The 18927-nt window shown below is 46.0% G+C and overlaps 1 protein-coding gene across 2 annotated transcripts in view; it reads left to right on the forward strand.

The window, feature by feature from the left end:
• dgo (ankyrin repeat domain containing protein 6 diego) overlaps positions 1-18927 on the forward strand; it is a 174717-nt gene that overhangs the window by 131518 nt on the left and 24272 nt on the right. For both annotated transcript variants that reach the window (XM_065450788.2, XM_065450789.2), the window contains exon 4: positions 14555-14656. In XM_065450788.2, coding sequence (XP_065306860.1) covers positions 14555-14656 — 102 coding nt within the window. The remainder of the gene's footprint in view (positions 1-14554; positions 14657-18927) is intronic.

The following is an 18927-nucleotide window of genomic DNA, read 5'->3' on the forward strand; positions in this document are numbered from 1 at the left end:
GAACAATGATTCCGGAGTTCCCCAACGCGGAGCTGATTTGACACGCATGGACAAGCTGCCGTGGGGACGACGTATTTTGGTGCGTCTCACGCTTCGGCGGGGCACGGAACAACGAGCGACCCTCGATCGGCACCGATAGTTCCCGGAACGGCACCCCGCCAACGCCGTCGTCGGGCATCAGAGCGCGGTTGCCTTTGTGTACGTAAACTGGTCTGCAGAGCAGCGGCGAGTTGGTGATGAGTAAACGAACAGTCGCCGCGTCGTATGACCGGCGGATCGAGTGTATAAAAACTGTGGTTGTGCGAATGCTGAGGACACTTCTCTTGAGCAGTCATGTTAGACTGATTCACTTCTCTCATGCAGTCATGTTGGACTGATACTCTTTTTCTCAAGCAGTCATGTTAGACTGATTTAATTTCTGTAAATAAACCCTTTTCCTCGTTCTCGATGAGAAACAGTTCTTCACTTCATCAACGATCTCAGCGTAAATAAGTTGGACGACGGCATGGGCCAGCTACCTTCCAATTCATGCCGTACTCCAATCTTGGCAAAGGACCACGGACGATGGGATTGAGCCCCCAATCCTGACAACTGGCTGACAGCGGTGAGATGGACTTTGCGACATGGTGCTGTATCTGCGGTGAGTGCTTGGTTTTTGCTTTGACTCTCTAGGCTTCATTTTGTGGTTGTTCTGTTTAGAACAGTAGGGAAGCTAGATTGTGTGTTAGCTAGGTTGTGTTTTCCTAGCTAGGTTTAGAGAGCAGAATCAAGGCAGTAAAGCAGCAGTCATGGAGTTAAGGACACTGCTGAGAGACGAGTTGTTGATTGTTGGTGAGGAACTGGGCCTAGATGTACGCAAGGAAATGCTCAAATCGGAATTATTGGAGCTAATTTCCGAAAAGGCCAGTGAGGAAGAAATTGAAATGGGGTTTGAACTTCTGAAAAAGAGAGAAGAACGAGAGAGAAAAGAACAAGAGAGAGAGGAACACGATAAAGATCGCGAGTTAAGAAAAATGCAACTGGAACTTGAAAGCAAACGTTTGGAGTTGTCTCAAGGAAGTGAAGGCGCTCTGGGACGATCAAGTGAGGCAGAATCGTACCGCATGGACAGGCTATTAAAGCCATTTGAGGTCGGGACCGACATAGGCTTGTTCCTATGCAATTTCGAAAGGACTTGCGAAAAGATGAACTTCGGCCCGAGTACATGGCCACAGCGGTTGCTGTCTATGTTGCCGTGTGAGGCGGCGGAAGTAATCGCCAGACTGAGTGTGCAGGATGCATATGATTATGCTAAAGTTAAGGCTAGTCTCCTGAAGAAATACCGCCTTTCAGCCGAAGCTTTTTGGCAAAGGTTTAGGAGCACAGGCAAGAAAGATAGCGAGGGCTATCCGGAGTTTGCATATAGCTTAAAGGCCAACCTAGTCGAGTGGCTTAAAAGCGCGGAAGCGTACGAGAGCAGAGACAGGATCATTGAATACATGTGTCTAGAGCAGTTTTACAAAACCATCCCCCAAGCTGTGAAACTGTGGGTGCAAGACAGAGGTAATGTAAACACTGTGGAAAGGGCGGCTGAATTAGCCGAAGAGTACGCAACCCGCAGAAAGTTGAACGCCGAGGAGGGAAACTGGGACGGTCGAAATGGACCGCGGAAACCATTTCCGTTCAAAAAGGGTGCGCAAACTAGACGATCGAAGCCTGTAGACATGTCGGAAAAGCCCGCAGAAAAGAGCGAGGAGAAACTTAACGGAGAAACCGCACAAGAACAGAAAAGAAAGTTCGAATCTTTTAGACCAATTCGCTGTTACAAATGCCACAAACTGGGACATATAGCTGTAAACTGCGAGAAGTCTAGCGTAGTTTTTTCCTACGTGGAGGAAAAAGATGAGAATATGGAACTTTTAAGTCCATATCTCCACGACCTGCAAGTTAATGGAAAACCATGCCGAGTGCTAAGAGACAGTGCCGCCACGCTGGACATTGTCCATCCGTCTTACGTGATGGTAGATGACTTCACCGGAGAAGTAGCATGGATAAAACAGGTTGTAGAAGAACACAGCGTGTGTCTGCCCATGGCCAAAGTCAAAATCAGTGGACCATTCGGGGAGCTAGAGACTGAGGCTGCAGTTTCCAAATTTTTGTCACTGCAGTATCCCTACATCTTTTCGAATCGTTCGAATCAGTTACTACGTGACAGAGGGCTCAAACTGGGAGAGGGCATAGTACAGGCATTGACCAGAGGCCAAGCTCGTAAGATCGCGGCGCTTTCGGCTGAAAATGCTCAAGCTCCTCCAGCTGAAGAAGAAAAGGGGATAGCTTCAATACCCGAATCCGAGCTAGGCCCGAGGGACAAAAGGACAGTTGAGGAGAGCCTGCCAGCTGACCAGCTCAATGAGAGCGTAGCACTAGAGTGTCAGAGTTCTAGCCTGCAGGAAGGGCAAGCAGACGCGCTCACAAGCGAGACAGGGTCGTTATCACCGGCCTCAAAGAACTTTGATCAACTCTTACGCGTGGATAGAGAGTCACTGGCAGCTGAGCAAAAGAATGATGAGAGCTTAGCTAAATTACGTGACACAGCTAAAGAAGGCATTGCTAGGCGCAACGTAACGATACATGAGAGAGGAGGATTGTTGTATCGGCATTACAGAGATCGAAAGGGTAGGATTTTAGATCAGTTAGTCATACCTACTAAGTATCGGGAGGACCTTTTGAGTCTTTGTCATGGAAATGGGTGGTCCGGCCACCTAGGCATAAACAAATCAAAGGAAAGATTGCTTATGGAATACTACTGGCCTGGCTGTTTCAAAGATGTAGAAAACTTTGTAAGATCATGCGACGCCTGCCAGCGTTCTGGTAAACCAGGAGAGACTTGGAAGGCTCCACTGAAGGTAGTGCCCTTAATAACAGAGCCTTTCAGACGACTTGTAATAGACACGGTGGGGCCTCTTCGAAAAACAAAATCAGGCTACAGGTACTTGTTTACCATGCTGTGTCCGGCTACCAAGTTTCCAGAAGCAATCCCTTTGAAAGAGCTCAGCTCCACCGAAGTAGTAGACGCGCTTTTGACAGTGTTTGCACGAGTTGGGTTTCCAGCCGAAATTCAGGCAGATCAAGGGTCAGTATTCACGAGCGCACTGACTTCCACATTCTTGCAAAAGTGCGGGGTAAAGTTAATACACAGTTCTGTCTATCACTCTCAGTCAAACAGTGTAGAGAGGTGGCATTCGGTGCTTAAGCGAGTTTTGCGTGCGCTCTGTTACGAGCACAAGGAGGACTGGGAGAACTGTCTGCCGGCAACTTTGTTTGCTTTGCGAACGGTTCCACATGAGGCGACAGGGTTCTCACCAGCAGAACTAGTGTATTGGAGGACACTCCGTTCTCTACTGAGAATGTTAAGAGAGATGTGGGAGGAAAGAGGGGAGAGTCCAACAGTGGTTGAATACGTGCTAAATTTACTGGAACGGCTAAGCGCAACCCAAGAACTAGTCGGAAAGAACATGGCACTAGCTCAAAAGAACGCCAAATTCTATTACGACAGAAATGCGAGGCTTCGTACGTTTAAAGTCGACTTAACGATGAAAGCAGAAAAGTGTAGGTTCGGTTGTTCGCAGGTTACTTATCTGGGCCATGTTGTCGGTCAGGACATGAGACGGCCGGCAGAGCTGAAAATAGCTACGATTGGAGAATTTTCTCAGCCGCGCCCGAAAACGGACATTCGTTCATTTTTGGGACTTGTGAGGTACTATCAATGGTACATTCTGAATCACTCGCAATTGGCAAGTCCACTAACAGACGCCCTCCGAAAGGGAGCACCGAGTAACGTACACTGGGATAAGGACAAAGAGAACGCTTTCCAAAGTTTGAAAACGCTATTGGTTTCTCGCCCTGTGCTTCGCGCGCCAGACTACAAAAGGGAATTCATAGTTCAATGCGACGCAAGCGACAGAGGTATGGGCGTGGTACTTAGTCAGGTCGGCGACGATAACGAGGAGAATCCTATCCTCTATGCCAGCCGTAAACTAAATGTAAGGGAGGAAGCCTACAGCGCTTCAGAGAAGGAATGCGCTTGTTTGGTTTGGGCCGCCCAGAAGTTGTCGTGTTACTTGTACGGAGCGAAGTTCATCTTCGAAACCGACCACTGTCCTCTGACGTGGCTCAATCAAATGTCACACAAAAATGGCCGCTTGCTCCGATGGAGCCTCACACTCCAAGAGTACAACTTCTCCGTTAGATATAAGAAGGGAAAGTTGCATAGCAATGCGGATGGTTTGAGCAGGCTAATTTGAATTCTGCGTTTGAGGGTCCTGCCTAAATTTTAGGGTTACTAGTGTTAGCTTTTCTTTAGGCGAAGAAAATCCCCTCTCATTCAGCAGAATTCCCTCCATTAATTGCTGAATTTGTCAGCAGGAATTTGCTTCAGAAATTGGCATAGTGAAATGTAGCATATTTTTTTGTTTCTGCACTTATGTTGTTGTTGTTTTTTTGAAGCCTAGCGAGTCTAAAGTGAGAGCCAATGCACGTCATCTCGGCGCAGAGCCGTGTTGTGGGGTTCATTTTGCAGTTGCCTGTCCTTGTTGGATGTTTTGGGGCGGTGACATCAATGCACAAGTGGTCGCTGCGAGCCAAGACATCAATCCCCCCCCCCCCCCTGACCAGCAGCCGTTCTCTTCCTGCCTAGCGGTTGTCAGCGCTAGACAGTCGAGACTTTCCGGGCCATGGAGGCGCTGTCAAGAATGGCGAGCTGCGAAACAAGATTGCCACACAGTTACGACAGGGCGACACGACGCGCACCTCTCCCTCTCCATCGCTGCAGCTGGGAGGCGTTCAAAGAAGCGGCCTTTGCGCTGGAATCCGCCGCCTTCCACCCGCCCCATCGACATTGTGACGGAACTAGTTCGGCGTGTGTGAACAATGATTCCGGAGTTCCCCAACGCGGAGCTGATTTGACACGCATGGACAAGCTGCCGTGGGGACGACGTATTTTGGTGCGTCTCACGCTTCGGCGGGGCACGGAACAACGAGCGACCCTCGGTCGGCACCGATAGTTCCCGGAACGGCACCCCGCCAACGCCGTCGTCGGGCATCAGAGCGCGGTTGCCTTTGTGTACGTAAACTGGTCTGCAGAGCAGCGGCGAGTTGGTGATGAGTAAACGAACAGTCGCCGCGTCGTATGACCGGCGGATCGAGTGTATAAAAACTGTGGTTGTGCGAATGCTGAGGACACTTCTCTTGAGCAGTCATGTTAGACTGATTCACTTCTCTCATGCAGTCATGTTGGACTGATACTCTTTTTCTCAAGCAGTCATGTTAGACTGATTTAATTTCTGTAAATAAACCCTTTTCCTCGTTCTCGATGAGAAACAGTTCTTCACTTGATCAACGATCTCAGCGTAAATAAGTTGGACGACGGCATGGGCCAGCTACCTTCCAATTCATGCCGTACTCCAATCTTGGCAAAGGACCACGGACGATGGGATTGAGCCCCCAATCCTGACAATGGTTATAGCCAGCAAATATTCCCTGTGCTCGCGCACAAGACGCAACGCGTCACGGGTCTTTATTTTTGGCTGTGTGTAAAAAGCCATGCATACTGAAATTTTCCTCAAACATTTAATTCCAACTAGTTTGCTTCGTTTGAGCTAACTTGGATACGGTTGTCTGTCGTCCACGAGGACATTTGGCGTACATTAGATTTATCCGTTCGCAACATGTGGTATCTCTCACAGGGAACGCAAAATAACAATATATAAAGACGACTAAGAAATTTTTCCATTAAATGCAAATCGTGTCAGCGTTGTGGTGAGCGAATGAAACATGCGGCGGATTTCATACGTTTGCGGCAGACGAACAGGGCCTACATAAAGGTGTCTCTTGAAAGCCTTGTGCACTGGGACCCCTTTCTCTATATTTATTTATGTATTATTTGTAACACAATAAAACATAATTATGATGATAAAATCACCTTGCACGCACTTTGAAATCAAGAAATAGTAATTGAATGAGGCAACTAACAACGAAACTCACGGCAGTGTATTCAATGAGCCTACGAAATCAAATAATGCCTAGCAAGCATGACGCGCTGAGCCCTAAGCGAATGTTGCACAGCTTAAATTCATTCATGAAACAGAGGCACTCTAAAGGAAGTGTGCTCGGCTAGCAACATTTTACACAGTGATAATCATGACAGAAAGAAACCGAGCTGGCTAACGTACAAAATAACTGTTAGGATCTGTCAGAGATATCAGACATATCAGAGATATCGTCAAGCCGCCCACTGGCAGCTTTTTTTCCGTTGTCCTCCATCTGTAATGTACATGGTGGAAATAAAGATTTGATTTAATTTGATTTGATATTTCACATAGCTGAATTGCCTTCAACATGATTCCACAGACCCAAGCTTGTGTACAAGCAGCGGACTAAGCGAAACGTTTGCACAAATGCTTGTGGAGTTGGTGTCTCAAAGTTGCCATATTTTGTAGGTTATAATAATCAGAAGTCTACTGCCTGCATTCGAATCCAAAAAACGACGCACGAGGCATTACAAGAAAAGGTAATAATAACAGCTTAAGAATGAATAGACGGAGTAGAGGTGCACCATTGGCAATAAACTCTGGTTCACGCTGCCACACTCGTACTTGCAAGAGCTTAGTTTCATAAGCACCGGGTATGTGCGGGTGCATCATCGTGCGACAATACATCGTGACGTGCGATGCAAGCTGACGAGTAGGGTACTGCCAACTAATCTACAGTCTATACGCCAATGCTGTGGGGGCTGAGGAGAGAAGTGCGTTGCACTCTAAAGGATGCGAAAGATGGATCGCAGTCAGCTTTGCTTATTCATCCCCACGCTGCGGTCGCTTATTGAATATGGGCTTCTGTAGCTGAGGGAGAAAACGTGGGTTCGACTCCTTACTGCAATGGGTACAGTGCAAAAGCAAAATTAAGCTGCTTATTGAAAAAGCAACAAACGTTCGTATGGCGACAATTAGTTTAAAGCATTTCGATATGGCACTCCTATCTGGTTACTGTCAACGTTCGGAACGTTAGATATTCGCAAGTCTGGTGAGTCAGACTTTCTTTTTTTTCGAAAGGTGTAACGCGTTCGAACCACTATTGTGTCACTTCAGCAACGAATCGGGTGAGTGACTTCTCGATGTGGCCGCCAGAGCAGCAAACGGTTCTTCAGCCTTTAGCGGAAATGTGTAGGCTAGGCACATCATCACCTGCTGCACGCAACTCTGCGGCAGCAGCAAGAAAGGTTTACTTCAAGGGCAAGATCCAACCGAGACGGAGTTGCGTCTTGCAACGATTCGGCTAGTTCACGCGGCCTTGGCATTTCTGCTTTAACGACGATTACGCGCGACCCCCTCAAGTGTACGTGTAGACGTCACCAATACCGTCGGGGCGGGCAGCGGCAGGTCCGATCTCGGATAGCGAAATGATGCGAAACTGTCGTTAATTAGTCAATCCTGACCCCCCGAGAACGGTAATTTTTTCGGTGGGAGGTTGAGAAAGCGGCGAAGGTGCCGTGTGATTGGGGCGCGTTTAATGCATCATTGATCATGCGGGGCATCGAAACTGCGTAACGATCATTCCGGTAGCACTGCGCGACACCCTGGTTCCCGAGACAATCCATCATCCGCCGCGACAGTTCCGAGCGTGTCCGCGTGTGCTGGGCGACGCATAAGAGAGAGAGAGAGAGAGAGAAAGAAGAAGAAAGGAATAAGAACTGGGTAGCAGAGCGAGCTGTGCCCATTTCCCTATTTGCATATCAAAGGCCTACTGGCTGGAGAAGAAAAGGAAAGACAAATAGAAACGATCGCGTAATTACGACGCAAGTCAACCGCGGTGCCACAGATGCCATCCGTAGAGGGCGTGTTGCCATTTGCACTGGAAAGGCGTTACGTGGAGCTGCCGGTAATTCATCACTGTGCACTTCTTTCCTGGAAGTTGCGAGCGTGAGCAAATGTCAGTGAACTAATTCAAGTGAAAAGGTGCATTGATTTTGCTACCGCGGAGAGTAAGCTTTCCTGCAGCAACTGATATTTTTAAGCGTATAAATCATTCGAGGTCGTTTTGATACAGGAACTGTTTTCTCCTCCGGTACGAAATTCTGCGTCTTATCATGTTTGTTTGGCTTTTTCATGCCGCGCGTGTTCTTTTTTCTGTATGCTTATACTAGGTGTATGTACCTCCTTTCATGGAGCTAGATAATGAGGAAGGTTCATTTGGTCACGTGTCACAACAAAGAAATTATTGGTTCACTAATTGAGCCAAAATGTAGAAAAAATTATCTTATCTAGGAGTCTATAAAATTTCTTGGTCACTAAGAGTGACATGCAACAACAACAACAACAACGACGACGACGACGACGACGACAACGACGACAACAACAACAACGACGACAACGACAACAACAACAACAACAAGAGTAGCAACAGCCGCCACAGCAACAACAACAACAACAGTAGAAACAGCCGCCACAGCAACAACAACAACAACAACAACAATAGTAGCAACAGCCGCCACAGCAACAACAACAACAACAACAGTAGCAACAGCCGCCACAGCAACAACAACATCAGTAGCAACAGCCGCCACAGCAACAACAACAACAGTAGCAACAGCCGCCACAGCAACAACAACAACAACAAGAGTAGCAACAGCTGCCACAGCAACAACAAAAAAAATGCTATAGAAGAAACAGGACGGACTAAAAAAAGGCCGAAAGAATAAAACGCCAAAGAGTTGCATCGTTGTCTACCATTTCACTTTAAAAACTGGCAATACATTCTCTACCCACGGTCGCAGCAGATGAAACACCATCAACTCGTGAACCTATGACATTACGCTCAGGCTAGTTCATTCGCTTCAAGATAAGGCTTTTGTCTTAATTGATTCTTATAGCCGAGACACAAATCCACCTGTTAACCAGTGACAACGTCGTTACCACTGAGCCTTCAAAGATTTGCCGAGTGCGGCGATAGTTTCAAAGTTGATGCGCAATAATCACTTTTTAACCATATTATATAGATTCGTTTATTTACAGTCTTAAAAGTGACAATCTTTATCTGCTTAGAGCATGCCGCTCCCCTTGCAGGCCGTGAATACTGTGACAAATTTGTAATCAAGACAGTCCAGTCATATGACTCAAAATTTAAGCAGACTGTATTGTGACACCGAAGGAAGTGTTGCTCAACGTTTCTCAATGATGTCCTTGCATCGGGAACATTAGTAGCGGTTGTGTTTCGCAATGTAACCTGCGACAGCTACCCAAAACTCGTACTTAATTGCATACGCTCGATTGTATTTAATTACAGACTTTAAAGCCTGGGAATGCACGAGTAAAAGAAAAGGCGCCATAAGCTGCTTCCGCAGATCTTGCCTTGCTAGCCCTTTGTGACCTTCTCGCGGTGGCTGTAGAGGCTAAGTTGATTGCCACATCAGGAAGGTGTGCGAGGTGGCAGTAAATAAGCAATAAACTTTTGTGGCCCAAGGCCTATCGTGCACGGCAGATGGCAGCACAAGCGCATCTCATGCATGTTCGCGGGTCTATTAATCAAAAGAAGGCGCGCGGTGTATGACCTATAAAATCACGACTTCGTCCCGGCCATGTTTGACGCAGGCGGGACGCCGACCAACGTCAGTTTGGCAGCGATTATCTGATGACAACGAGCAATTTTCCCACTGAAAAATGAGTTCGCCTACCTCTCCATTTGTTGCTTTTTGTGCAGTCGACAGTATTCAGTCGCGAAAAAAGAATCAGAACATTTGTGTCAGCTGCACCAACCCGCTTCTTTTTCTTTTGACGTTTTCTTCATCAATAGTATCGCACGTTATAACAACCTGGAGAAGCTTGTAGAAATTGGAGACGTGCGGTATTTTTCTTGCTTAATACCAGCTATATGTGTGTAAAGTGAAGCAATGTCATAAAAAAGCAAAAAAAAGAACATTGCACGCGTAAGGACCACTTGTGAGGCACACGGCGCTTTAATAACGTGTTTTACTTATGATCTTTACCTGAGTATCTGTCATTGTGTGGCTTTAGTTAATTCGGAGAAGTGAACAGGTGCTGAGCGCAAGGGCGTGTAAGGTCACACAGTAGTGAGTTACTTTGCCAAAACACTACGCACATCTTGGTGTAACTAAGGAACCCCAGGTGGTCCAAATATATCTGAAGTCCCTCACTACGACATGCCTCATAACCATATTATGGTTTTGCACGCAAAACCACAGAATCTTTTTTTTATCTTGGTGTAACAAGCAATACATCACTTTAGTATAATGAAAGTGGCAGTCCACAAACAGTTTTATTCTCGGCAGAGCAACCTCTCTTGCCACTCTCGAACTATAACCTGGTACTTTGACAGAAGTAAAGCGAGGCCAATAATTTGTTTATCTGTCCTGGAGCTTGTTTGCTAGACCACAAGGTAAGGAAGCGGTAAGGGTAAAATAAAGGCAGTGAGCTCGACGAGGTTACAAAGACGGAAAGAAAAAAAAATGGCTGTGGCTTAGCTAAGAGCGGAGCGTCAGTCACGGCGTTCTGTCCTTTAGGTGGGCGCGGCCAGCGGCTACAATGGCCTCCCGTTAGGAGGTCCTGAAAGTAGCTCCTCAGGACTAAATAAAGTTCGTTGTCTGTCTGTCTGTCTGTCTGTCTGTGGCTTAGCTAAGGTTAAGCCCAGGATGCGAAGCATTCTAGCCTTTATTTTAGTTGTTGGGCCACTGTTTAGCCTGGTGAACTGCTGTTGCTTGGCTATATTTGGTTCGGCTAGACGAAGAAACAACTCATGCAGGCGAGCGCATGAGCTGAGACCCGGCTATGTAGCTACGCGGCCGCAAGCGAGCGCACGAGTTGAGCCTCCGCTTTTGCAACTGTTATGACGTCATATGGTAGCTACGCGGCCGCGCGCGGCGCAGCAGGGAAGAGCGTGGTTGTGCGGCTAGTATGCTTCGCATAAAAAAAACTTTCGCAGATTTATACCAGTCTGACGGCTGATACATCAAAGACAACGAAGCTGTAAGCAAATTCTCACACCCTTCGGGAGTATACTGTAGATTCCCTGGCTCATGGCCTCACTCGAGTGCCAGAAGCAGTAAGAAACATACATTAACGAATCGCTGGTTTAAACAAACGCGTATATCAGTCGTTGTCATTCGAATCAATTGTACGTACGGTAACTTTCATATTGTAATCATTGGTTATTACGTTTCAAAGCTAATTCGGGGCTATGACACTCCTTGCGTTGCATTTACATTTGATACCGACCACGTCGTCGCACGCCGACTTTTGCCTCACAAGAAACTGCTGCGACACTCTTCTTAACAGTTTCGTTGGGAAATGACTCAGCATTCTAAGCTGTTCGTACGCTTGATCATTTTCGATCGAACGAGATCTGCACTGAATCAGCGTCGCAAATTATTTCAAGGTTGTTCGAACACTCAGCACTGATTGAACACTGGTCAGAACACTGATCAGTGCGCAATAGCATTGTTTGTAATAGCAGGTATTTGTAATAAATAAATAAATAAATAAATAAATAAATAAATAAATAAATAAAACACGTACAAATGGCGGTGCTTGTGTTGCATTCGATATCTTGCGTGCCCGCAAAAGGGTACGCAGTTATTTATTTTACAGCCTTATTTCAGCACCTTTTAGTGCAAGTTATTTAACGCACCGCTATCTCTTTTATCGGTTCTTTATATAATTCTCTATTCGCCATTTTATTTTTCCCTGTCCTGACGGCTAAAATACTCGTTAGACTTGTCTTTATGTAGCACCAGTTAAAGATTTACGTTACCATGCCGTATTGTGTCGTTTCCTATACCGCCAGATACTTGATTCACTCAAGTCGTGTGTCCGTTACGTAGTTGAGGATCATCATCGTCGTTGTCATAACCAAGCGCCATAATACGTATTGCCTTAGTTATGATCGGTGTCTTTCCCATATTGATTTATAATTTTTATAATACCAGGTGGTTCCTGGCTTATTCCCCAAGGTGTACGTTTGCCATTGTTGAAACAATCAATTATCATTGTCATCAGATCATGTTCCTTTGTTGTTAAGTGTATGTTTGACCTTTCCTGCAGCAATGAACGTGTGCGGCGAACCAACAACCGGCCTCGTGCAAGCTCAACGAACACTAAGTCAGTCGGTGTAAAAGGCTGCAGCGTGAAGTCTTATTTATCATGTATAATTTCCAGCGCAGAGCAAAGTGCTGCAACAATGTTTCAACATAAATCGAGTACAATTGCGCTAAACATCCACAGCTAAACCGATTGTGTGGTTTCCTTGTGATTCGGCCTCAGTGGAAGCCATGTGCGCGAACTTGAAGAACGCGTCACAGTGCATGGTTGCCCCGATGAGGCAAAGGAACCGCAAGATGACAAAAGAGTGGGGCAACACTGTAGGAGCTCCGTTCACCTGAACTCGACGCAAGCGGGTCGAGTCAGAAGTCGAACTTACCGAGCCCGAATCGACCACGTTTATATGCATTTTGTCAGTCAACCCATCCCTTGAAGTCGGGTTGGCTGAGCTCGTTTAGGTGCTCGCTCAGTTCGACCCGCTAGCGTTTTCATGAGCCTGACGACCGGCGTTCGACTGTACAAGGCGACTTGGCACGATTTCATCACGTTAATAGAGAGTTTTACGTTAAGGGACGAAAGCCGCACCTAAGCGTTGGTAAACGCGAACTTCATTCTTGGCTCTGCACCATCTTTTGTGCTCGCTTTGGGTTCCTTTGTACACTCGGTGGCTTGCGCCTCTCAATACTTGGGCGCGCCTTGCGTCCTCTAATATAAAACTCCCTAATGTAAACATAGCTCCCGGAGTTTCAGAACTAGCGTGCCCAAGCGACTTACGTAGCCCACAACGCGAACTCCATTGTACGCCCGTTGCGTTCTTTTGTGCAGCTGACCGAAAGCGGCCCTTAACGTTCGGTCCCCTATTTATAAAACTTCCTACAGCGATGCTGTAGTGCTATGCCGTTGCCCCAACTGAGTGCTACGATTCCCCACACCCTCGCCCCCTTTGTTTCTCGTGACCTCTCCGTGGAAAAAAAAGAAAAGTACATACATAATTGCCCCAGCTTTTCAAATACAAACAGGCGCTCGAGTGAAGTCTTGCGCATGTGTGCAACGCGTATACGTGAACACATCTCGGCGACGCCTCCATCTTTCCTACTGTATACAACCGGGCGTGTATATAGCAGGCACGCGTGAGGAGGCTTGTTTGTCAGAGACAGTAAGGAGGCTCTGTACAGTTTTGTTTACATTAAAAAATGCCCGGACCGCCCACACTTTGACCGCAGCACCAAATACACCCTGCTATATTCAGCACGCCCGGACCACCCCGTCAGTCTCGGGAAGGCGGCCACCCAGACAAGATTTAGGACAGCGACGCAGCTAAAAGATAACGACGACGAAGGGAGCCGCAGCAAAAAAAAAAGAGAGGCGGCAGTGAAGATCGCCTACTTTTGCATACGCTAACACAGGCTGGCCTTCAGGACTACGACGCGAACGAAGCAGGACTCGGGAGATAAATCATGGCCTACCTCACTGCGAGTGCACAAGGGAGCAATAAGAAAAGAGAGCGAGAGCGACACGTCGTAAATAATCACTCTGCTGAAGGGTCCCTGCTGGAGGATTCCGGCTGGAGGGGTTCGCGTGCCTGGACAAACCAGCCGGAGCAACTCAGGGCGGAGACGATGTCTTCGAGTCAGGCTTCAAGACGGCGCGTTGCGGGTGTGCGGGTCCTCGGAAATGAAGCAATCAGGGCCGCTCCGCGCGACCTGTCCAGAGACGGATTGGTGCGATGGAGACGACGAAGCACGCACAAGAGCGCTTCGTGACAACCGCCCGCGAGAGCTGACCCGCGCTCGCACGCGAACAGGAAGTGACGGTATACTGCATCTTGTGAGCATATGCGAAGCAAAGGCGCACGACGATGTCCCGTAGCACGCGGTCTTTCAATCACTCACGCTGACGACCGCCACTCGGTAGCCAGTGGGCTCGCCTGGTTCTCTATAACGGTCATCTACGTTATATCACCGTTATCTCGGTGCGCGCGCACGTGTGGATGCTGGGACCGACTTTGATCACGCGCGTATTTGATTAGAGTTCTAACGACACGTTCAGATTTTTAGACCCCCCCCCCCAGACTGGCGCGCAAACGCGGGCTGAGCTTGTCGTCACTGAGGAAATAGCAGTTGATAAGAGCATGTTGTTAAGACACGGTCAGTGAGTACCGCAAGGACACTGGACAAATACACAACAAATAGTAATCAATGACTTTTGAATGTATTTTCAAATCACTGCTGCTGCAGTTACATTGGGGGAGCGCCCATAATCGATATCGTACCGCGAAGCATCCAACAATGTTTGAACGCTGTGTTCTACGTTGTTGTTCACCTGCGTTTCCTTCTGTTCCCCTTTTTCGCGACCCAGGTCTGTCTGCTGAAAAACTTTTCTCGTAAACTAGGTCGCATTTCTAGATGTCTTCGTCAATATTTGACAAGTTTTGACTAATGCGTTTCCATGTGTTGCTATCCTCGCAGTGTGGTTACTCTCCGCTGCACCAGGCCGCGACCGAAGGTCACGAGGAAGTGGTGCGGCTACTCGTCAAGCACAACTGCCTCGTCGACGTTCAAGACGAAATGGTATGCCAGCGTTTCTGCACTTGCAGGGTGCTGCCGTTACTTTTCCAGCGCCCGGATCGGCGCTTGGACAGCTCGAAAAGATGTTGCCGAACACGCACAGTACGCAGGTGCTAACTATTGTGTACTAGACGGATAACCAGGTGCCGTTGACTGCAAGGGTTTTCGTAGCCCAGTATCAGTTTAAATAAAAGGAAGTAGAAGCGAAATTTCCGCCCTGCGAACGCACGAGTCGCATCAATTGAAATTGAGTGTCTTCAACTCACGTTATAGACTCAGTGCGGTGTTGTAAGGTGCAGCTTGCTCCAGGTTACAAAAGCTCGGTCTCTTCTGGAAACCTGGAATCGCCAAGCCTTTGAGTGGCTGCGCCAGATGTCGCGATCGACTAACTACGCTCTTCAATTCCGGGCTCACTTGCGAAGGCCGAGTTTTTCTGCAGTCGGATGTGCTCCGAATTTTCAAATCACATAATTTGACAAAAAAAAAAATTTGTCGCAGTCCACGAGCTTCTTACTAGATGTACAACGTAACAAGTTTGGCCATGGAAAGGGCAGGCGATCTTAATATCCTGGCTAAGAAAAAGAACAAAATGAGAAAAAGCTAATAAAGTTATAAAAAACTGTCAAATGTTTATAACGAAATAACAGAACACTAATAGAGCAAGTCCACAGAGCAGAAAAAGGAAATAGAGAAAGGAAAAAAAAATAAAGGCTATAACATTACAAGAGCAACGTAAACATGAACGTAGCTTTCACTGTAGCAAGTGAACATTGAAAAAAAAAAGCGCATGAACTACTGTTCAAAAAAACATTTATCACGTGACTGTCCGCAAGAAAAGCCCGTAGAGCTTCGACAGCTAATCTCTCGTGGTCTTGAGAGCCCATAAACTATATATCATTCGAACTGAAGGGCGTAGTGCATACCGCGACGTAAGATCATCAAAATTCTCCCCTAAATTTCAGGCTTAGCGAAGTGGTCATCAAAACCTTTACTTTTCAGGCACTTGTGCGTCACAATAATACGTTGTGGTATGCATGCTTGCTGACGTGCGAACGCCGTTAGTATCCAAGGCGAATTATCTTGTGCACAGTTTTGGTAATATGCCAACGCCGATTACGCACCAGGGAACATATTCAGGTACGGTCCTCATTCAATAAAATACGATGTTTTGAGCGCCACCTTCCGCACGCTTCGTGTCATATCTTCTTATGAGCCTGTTTCGTGTCATATTTTGAAGTATAGCCGAGTGCAAGGCTCTCGGCTATTGCAAAGTTAGAGGCGCAAACACCAGTGTAACTCACTTTCTGTGAGCACATCGCTTCACGGCGATTTGCTGTGTACCGATGGCGAAGGGATTGCAATATCACATCATATTTATTTACCCGCTGTACAGTGACGTCCACACTTAGGAGAACACCGCATCAGTTTTGAATCCTACATGGCAGTTCGAATTTGGAAGTGAGGTCAATGAAATTACTTCAGTGGTCTTGCAGGAGACGATCGGCCAGCTCTGCTCAAAATTAGAATAAGTCATACCCTGCTTATTACCAATGAGTTGTTTCCCCTACAGTGAAAGCCGGCCAATATAACAGTTGTGAGTTAGTGCCTCTGTCACATGCCTGTTCTTTTAGACCGTTATGTAGCGCTAAGGCATAGATGAAGTGAACATCGAGTTGCCAAGCAACTCGGTTTAATAAGCGGTTATATTAAGTGGGCGACTGCACAGGCTGTCTTAATAATTGTGCTTCATTTTTGTGTAAATGGCGAATAGCATACCGCTTGAATTAACAGCGAATGCAGAAAAAGAAAGTAATCCTTCTTTCCTTTATTTCTTTGTTTCTTATTTCGACCTGGTAGCTTTCCTTACAATAACAAACGAACAAACAAAATTGGTTGCTACCTCTCTACCGCTTCCTCCACAAAAAAAGTCAAATTCAGGGAAGTTAGCTTTTATGTATTTATTTCTCTAAAATTTAAGAAGTGCAACAAGATACGGCCGTGCGAAGAAAAAACATATACGCAGTGCCCTGTTCTTTGCTATTCGTACTTTTAAGCATGAATTCAAACCTTTGTCGCCCAGATTTTTAGCATTTCGCATATTTTGTTTGTCTCTCTGAGGCCACAATGACTCCCACTTTTGACTACTTCATAGGTGGTGCTCACTGTACTGTAAACAATTTCAGACCAATACCGATATTGCCGCTTCGTTTAAAGCTTTTTTAAACTCTTATAGAAAGTTTTGTGAGGAAGTATGCCATAACTAGTGAGGCACAATGTGCTTTTCAAAGAAAAAAGAATACGTCTTATGAACATGCGTTATTAAATGTCAAACATAAAATACTACAAAACATTTAGAAACGGTTATACACGACAGGCTTATTCTTGGACCTGCGTAATGCATTCGATAGCGTGAAGCATGATATACTCCTGTGTAAACTTTATGACTTTGGCATACGTGGAACGCCATTGGAGCTAATGAAAAGGTACTTGACTGAACGGTATCAATTTGTTTTATTTAAACAGTTCACCTCGTCACTTTTCAAAGTAAAGGCTGGTGCCCCGCAGGCTTCCAAACTTGGTCCCTTATTATATAACCTCTACATAAACGACCTACCAAGCATCCCTTCCACGCCTAACATAACCATCTACGCCGATGACACAAATCTTTTTTTTTTTTTCACGAACGCTTCCTTGCAATACCTCGAGGAAGACATTAATGAGTATTTAAGTTTATTGGCTGACTGGTTGCACAAAAACAAGCTGCAATTAAATATTAATAAAATGAAGTATATAATATTCAAATCAGCAAACAAGAAATTAGTAATATAACCGTTTTATTTTAAGGGAAGTGTATAGAACAAGTAAAAACTCAGAAGTTCTTGGGGGGTTTAGCTCCAAGATAACCTCTCTTGGCGCACTCATGTGAATAGGCTAACCAATGAACTTAGTAAAGCAGTAGGTTGTATGTATAGAATTAATTTTCTTATTCCATTTTGGCGAAAAAAAGCAATGTACTATGCCGTTTTTTACTCTAAGCTTTCTGATTCTGTATTAATTTGGGGAACAACGACAGCAAAAAGTTTGAAAAATTGATACTTTTACAGAAGAGCGTACTACGAATGTTTGAAAACTATTATCGTAGGCTGCGAGATCTACCCACATGCAACTTGTTTGGCAAGCACTCAGTGCTCCGAGCTAGCCAGGTTTATCAATATAGATTACTTCTACATATAAAAAGCAATAGTCTTCACATCGTTAGCACACCTACTTCTCCGTTACGTTACCCATGTCCAAACTAACGAGAACAACACCATTCATCCGCACAAATTACACTATCAAATACCCCGACTATTAAATATCGTAGGACCGGAAATTTATTGTTATGCGTCCCATTTTAAACAATATATGAAAACCTTTTCGTTAAAACGTGTCCTCTTCTACAAATAAATATGCTCCCTCTATTGCAATCCTAGTATAGAAAAAGTTTCTGTTGCTTTTCAAATTTACCAGATGTAAAATTTATGTGAATTATTTTTATCATGAAGTGCGCATGAAGAAAGAATGTAACAAAAAGTGCGTACAATGTATGTAAACATGCCTGTAGGGAACGTGAAATATAACTGTATGCCGAGCGTCAATAGTAGCAAGAACCTCTGTCAGGCCACATGGCCGTTAGCTCTTGCTCCTCTTTCTTGTATAAGAAATAGATAAACTGAATTGAATTGAATTAATCTGGGCCATAGGCTCCACAAGCCCACAGCCAATACTAAAGCAAGCAAGAGGGGAAGTAGGTTAGGCCGTATACGTATAAGGCAGAAACAAAAAAATAAATAAATAGGAAATAGCAATCAATGTCCAAAGAAGTTGAAGTGAAAAATGGATTGAAAAATGAAGTAGCAGTTACTTGCTCCAACGGAAGCCATTCGATGTTTTCACGGCCTGCAGACGCAGAACATTTGTCCACATACACGTGCGCCAAAGTGCTTGAGGATTAAAATATTAAAAGAGCTCCCGGGCGTTTCGGCCGGGACACAAAAAGCAGGCCGCGAAGTAGCGCTGCGCGAACTTGTGCAGAGACCCGAGCTGCTGGGGAGCTCGTTGCGGACACCTGAGAGGCTCACGACGCGTGATAATTAAGATTGGCCGCAAAGCGCTCGATCATTCGTAGCGGCGCTTTATATTCGTGCCGTTCCTGCAGCCTTGGAGACGAAATCCAACATAAATCTTCGCCGCCTATTTGGCTGCCGAACAGGATTCTCTTCGGTCAACTGTCT

This window comes from Dermacentor albipictus, chromosome 5 (assembly GCF_038994185.2).
Source record: "Dermacentor albipictus isolate Rhodes 1998 colony chromosome 5, USDA_Dalb.pri_finalv2, whole genome shotgun sequence".
NCBI classification, from domain to species: domain Eukaryota; kingdom Metazoa; phylum Arthropoda; class Arachnida; order Ixodida; family Ixodidae; genus Dermacentor; species Dermacentor albipictus.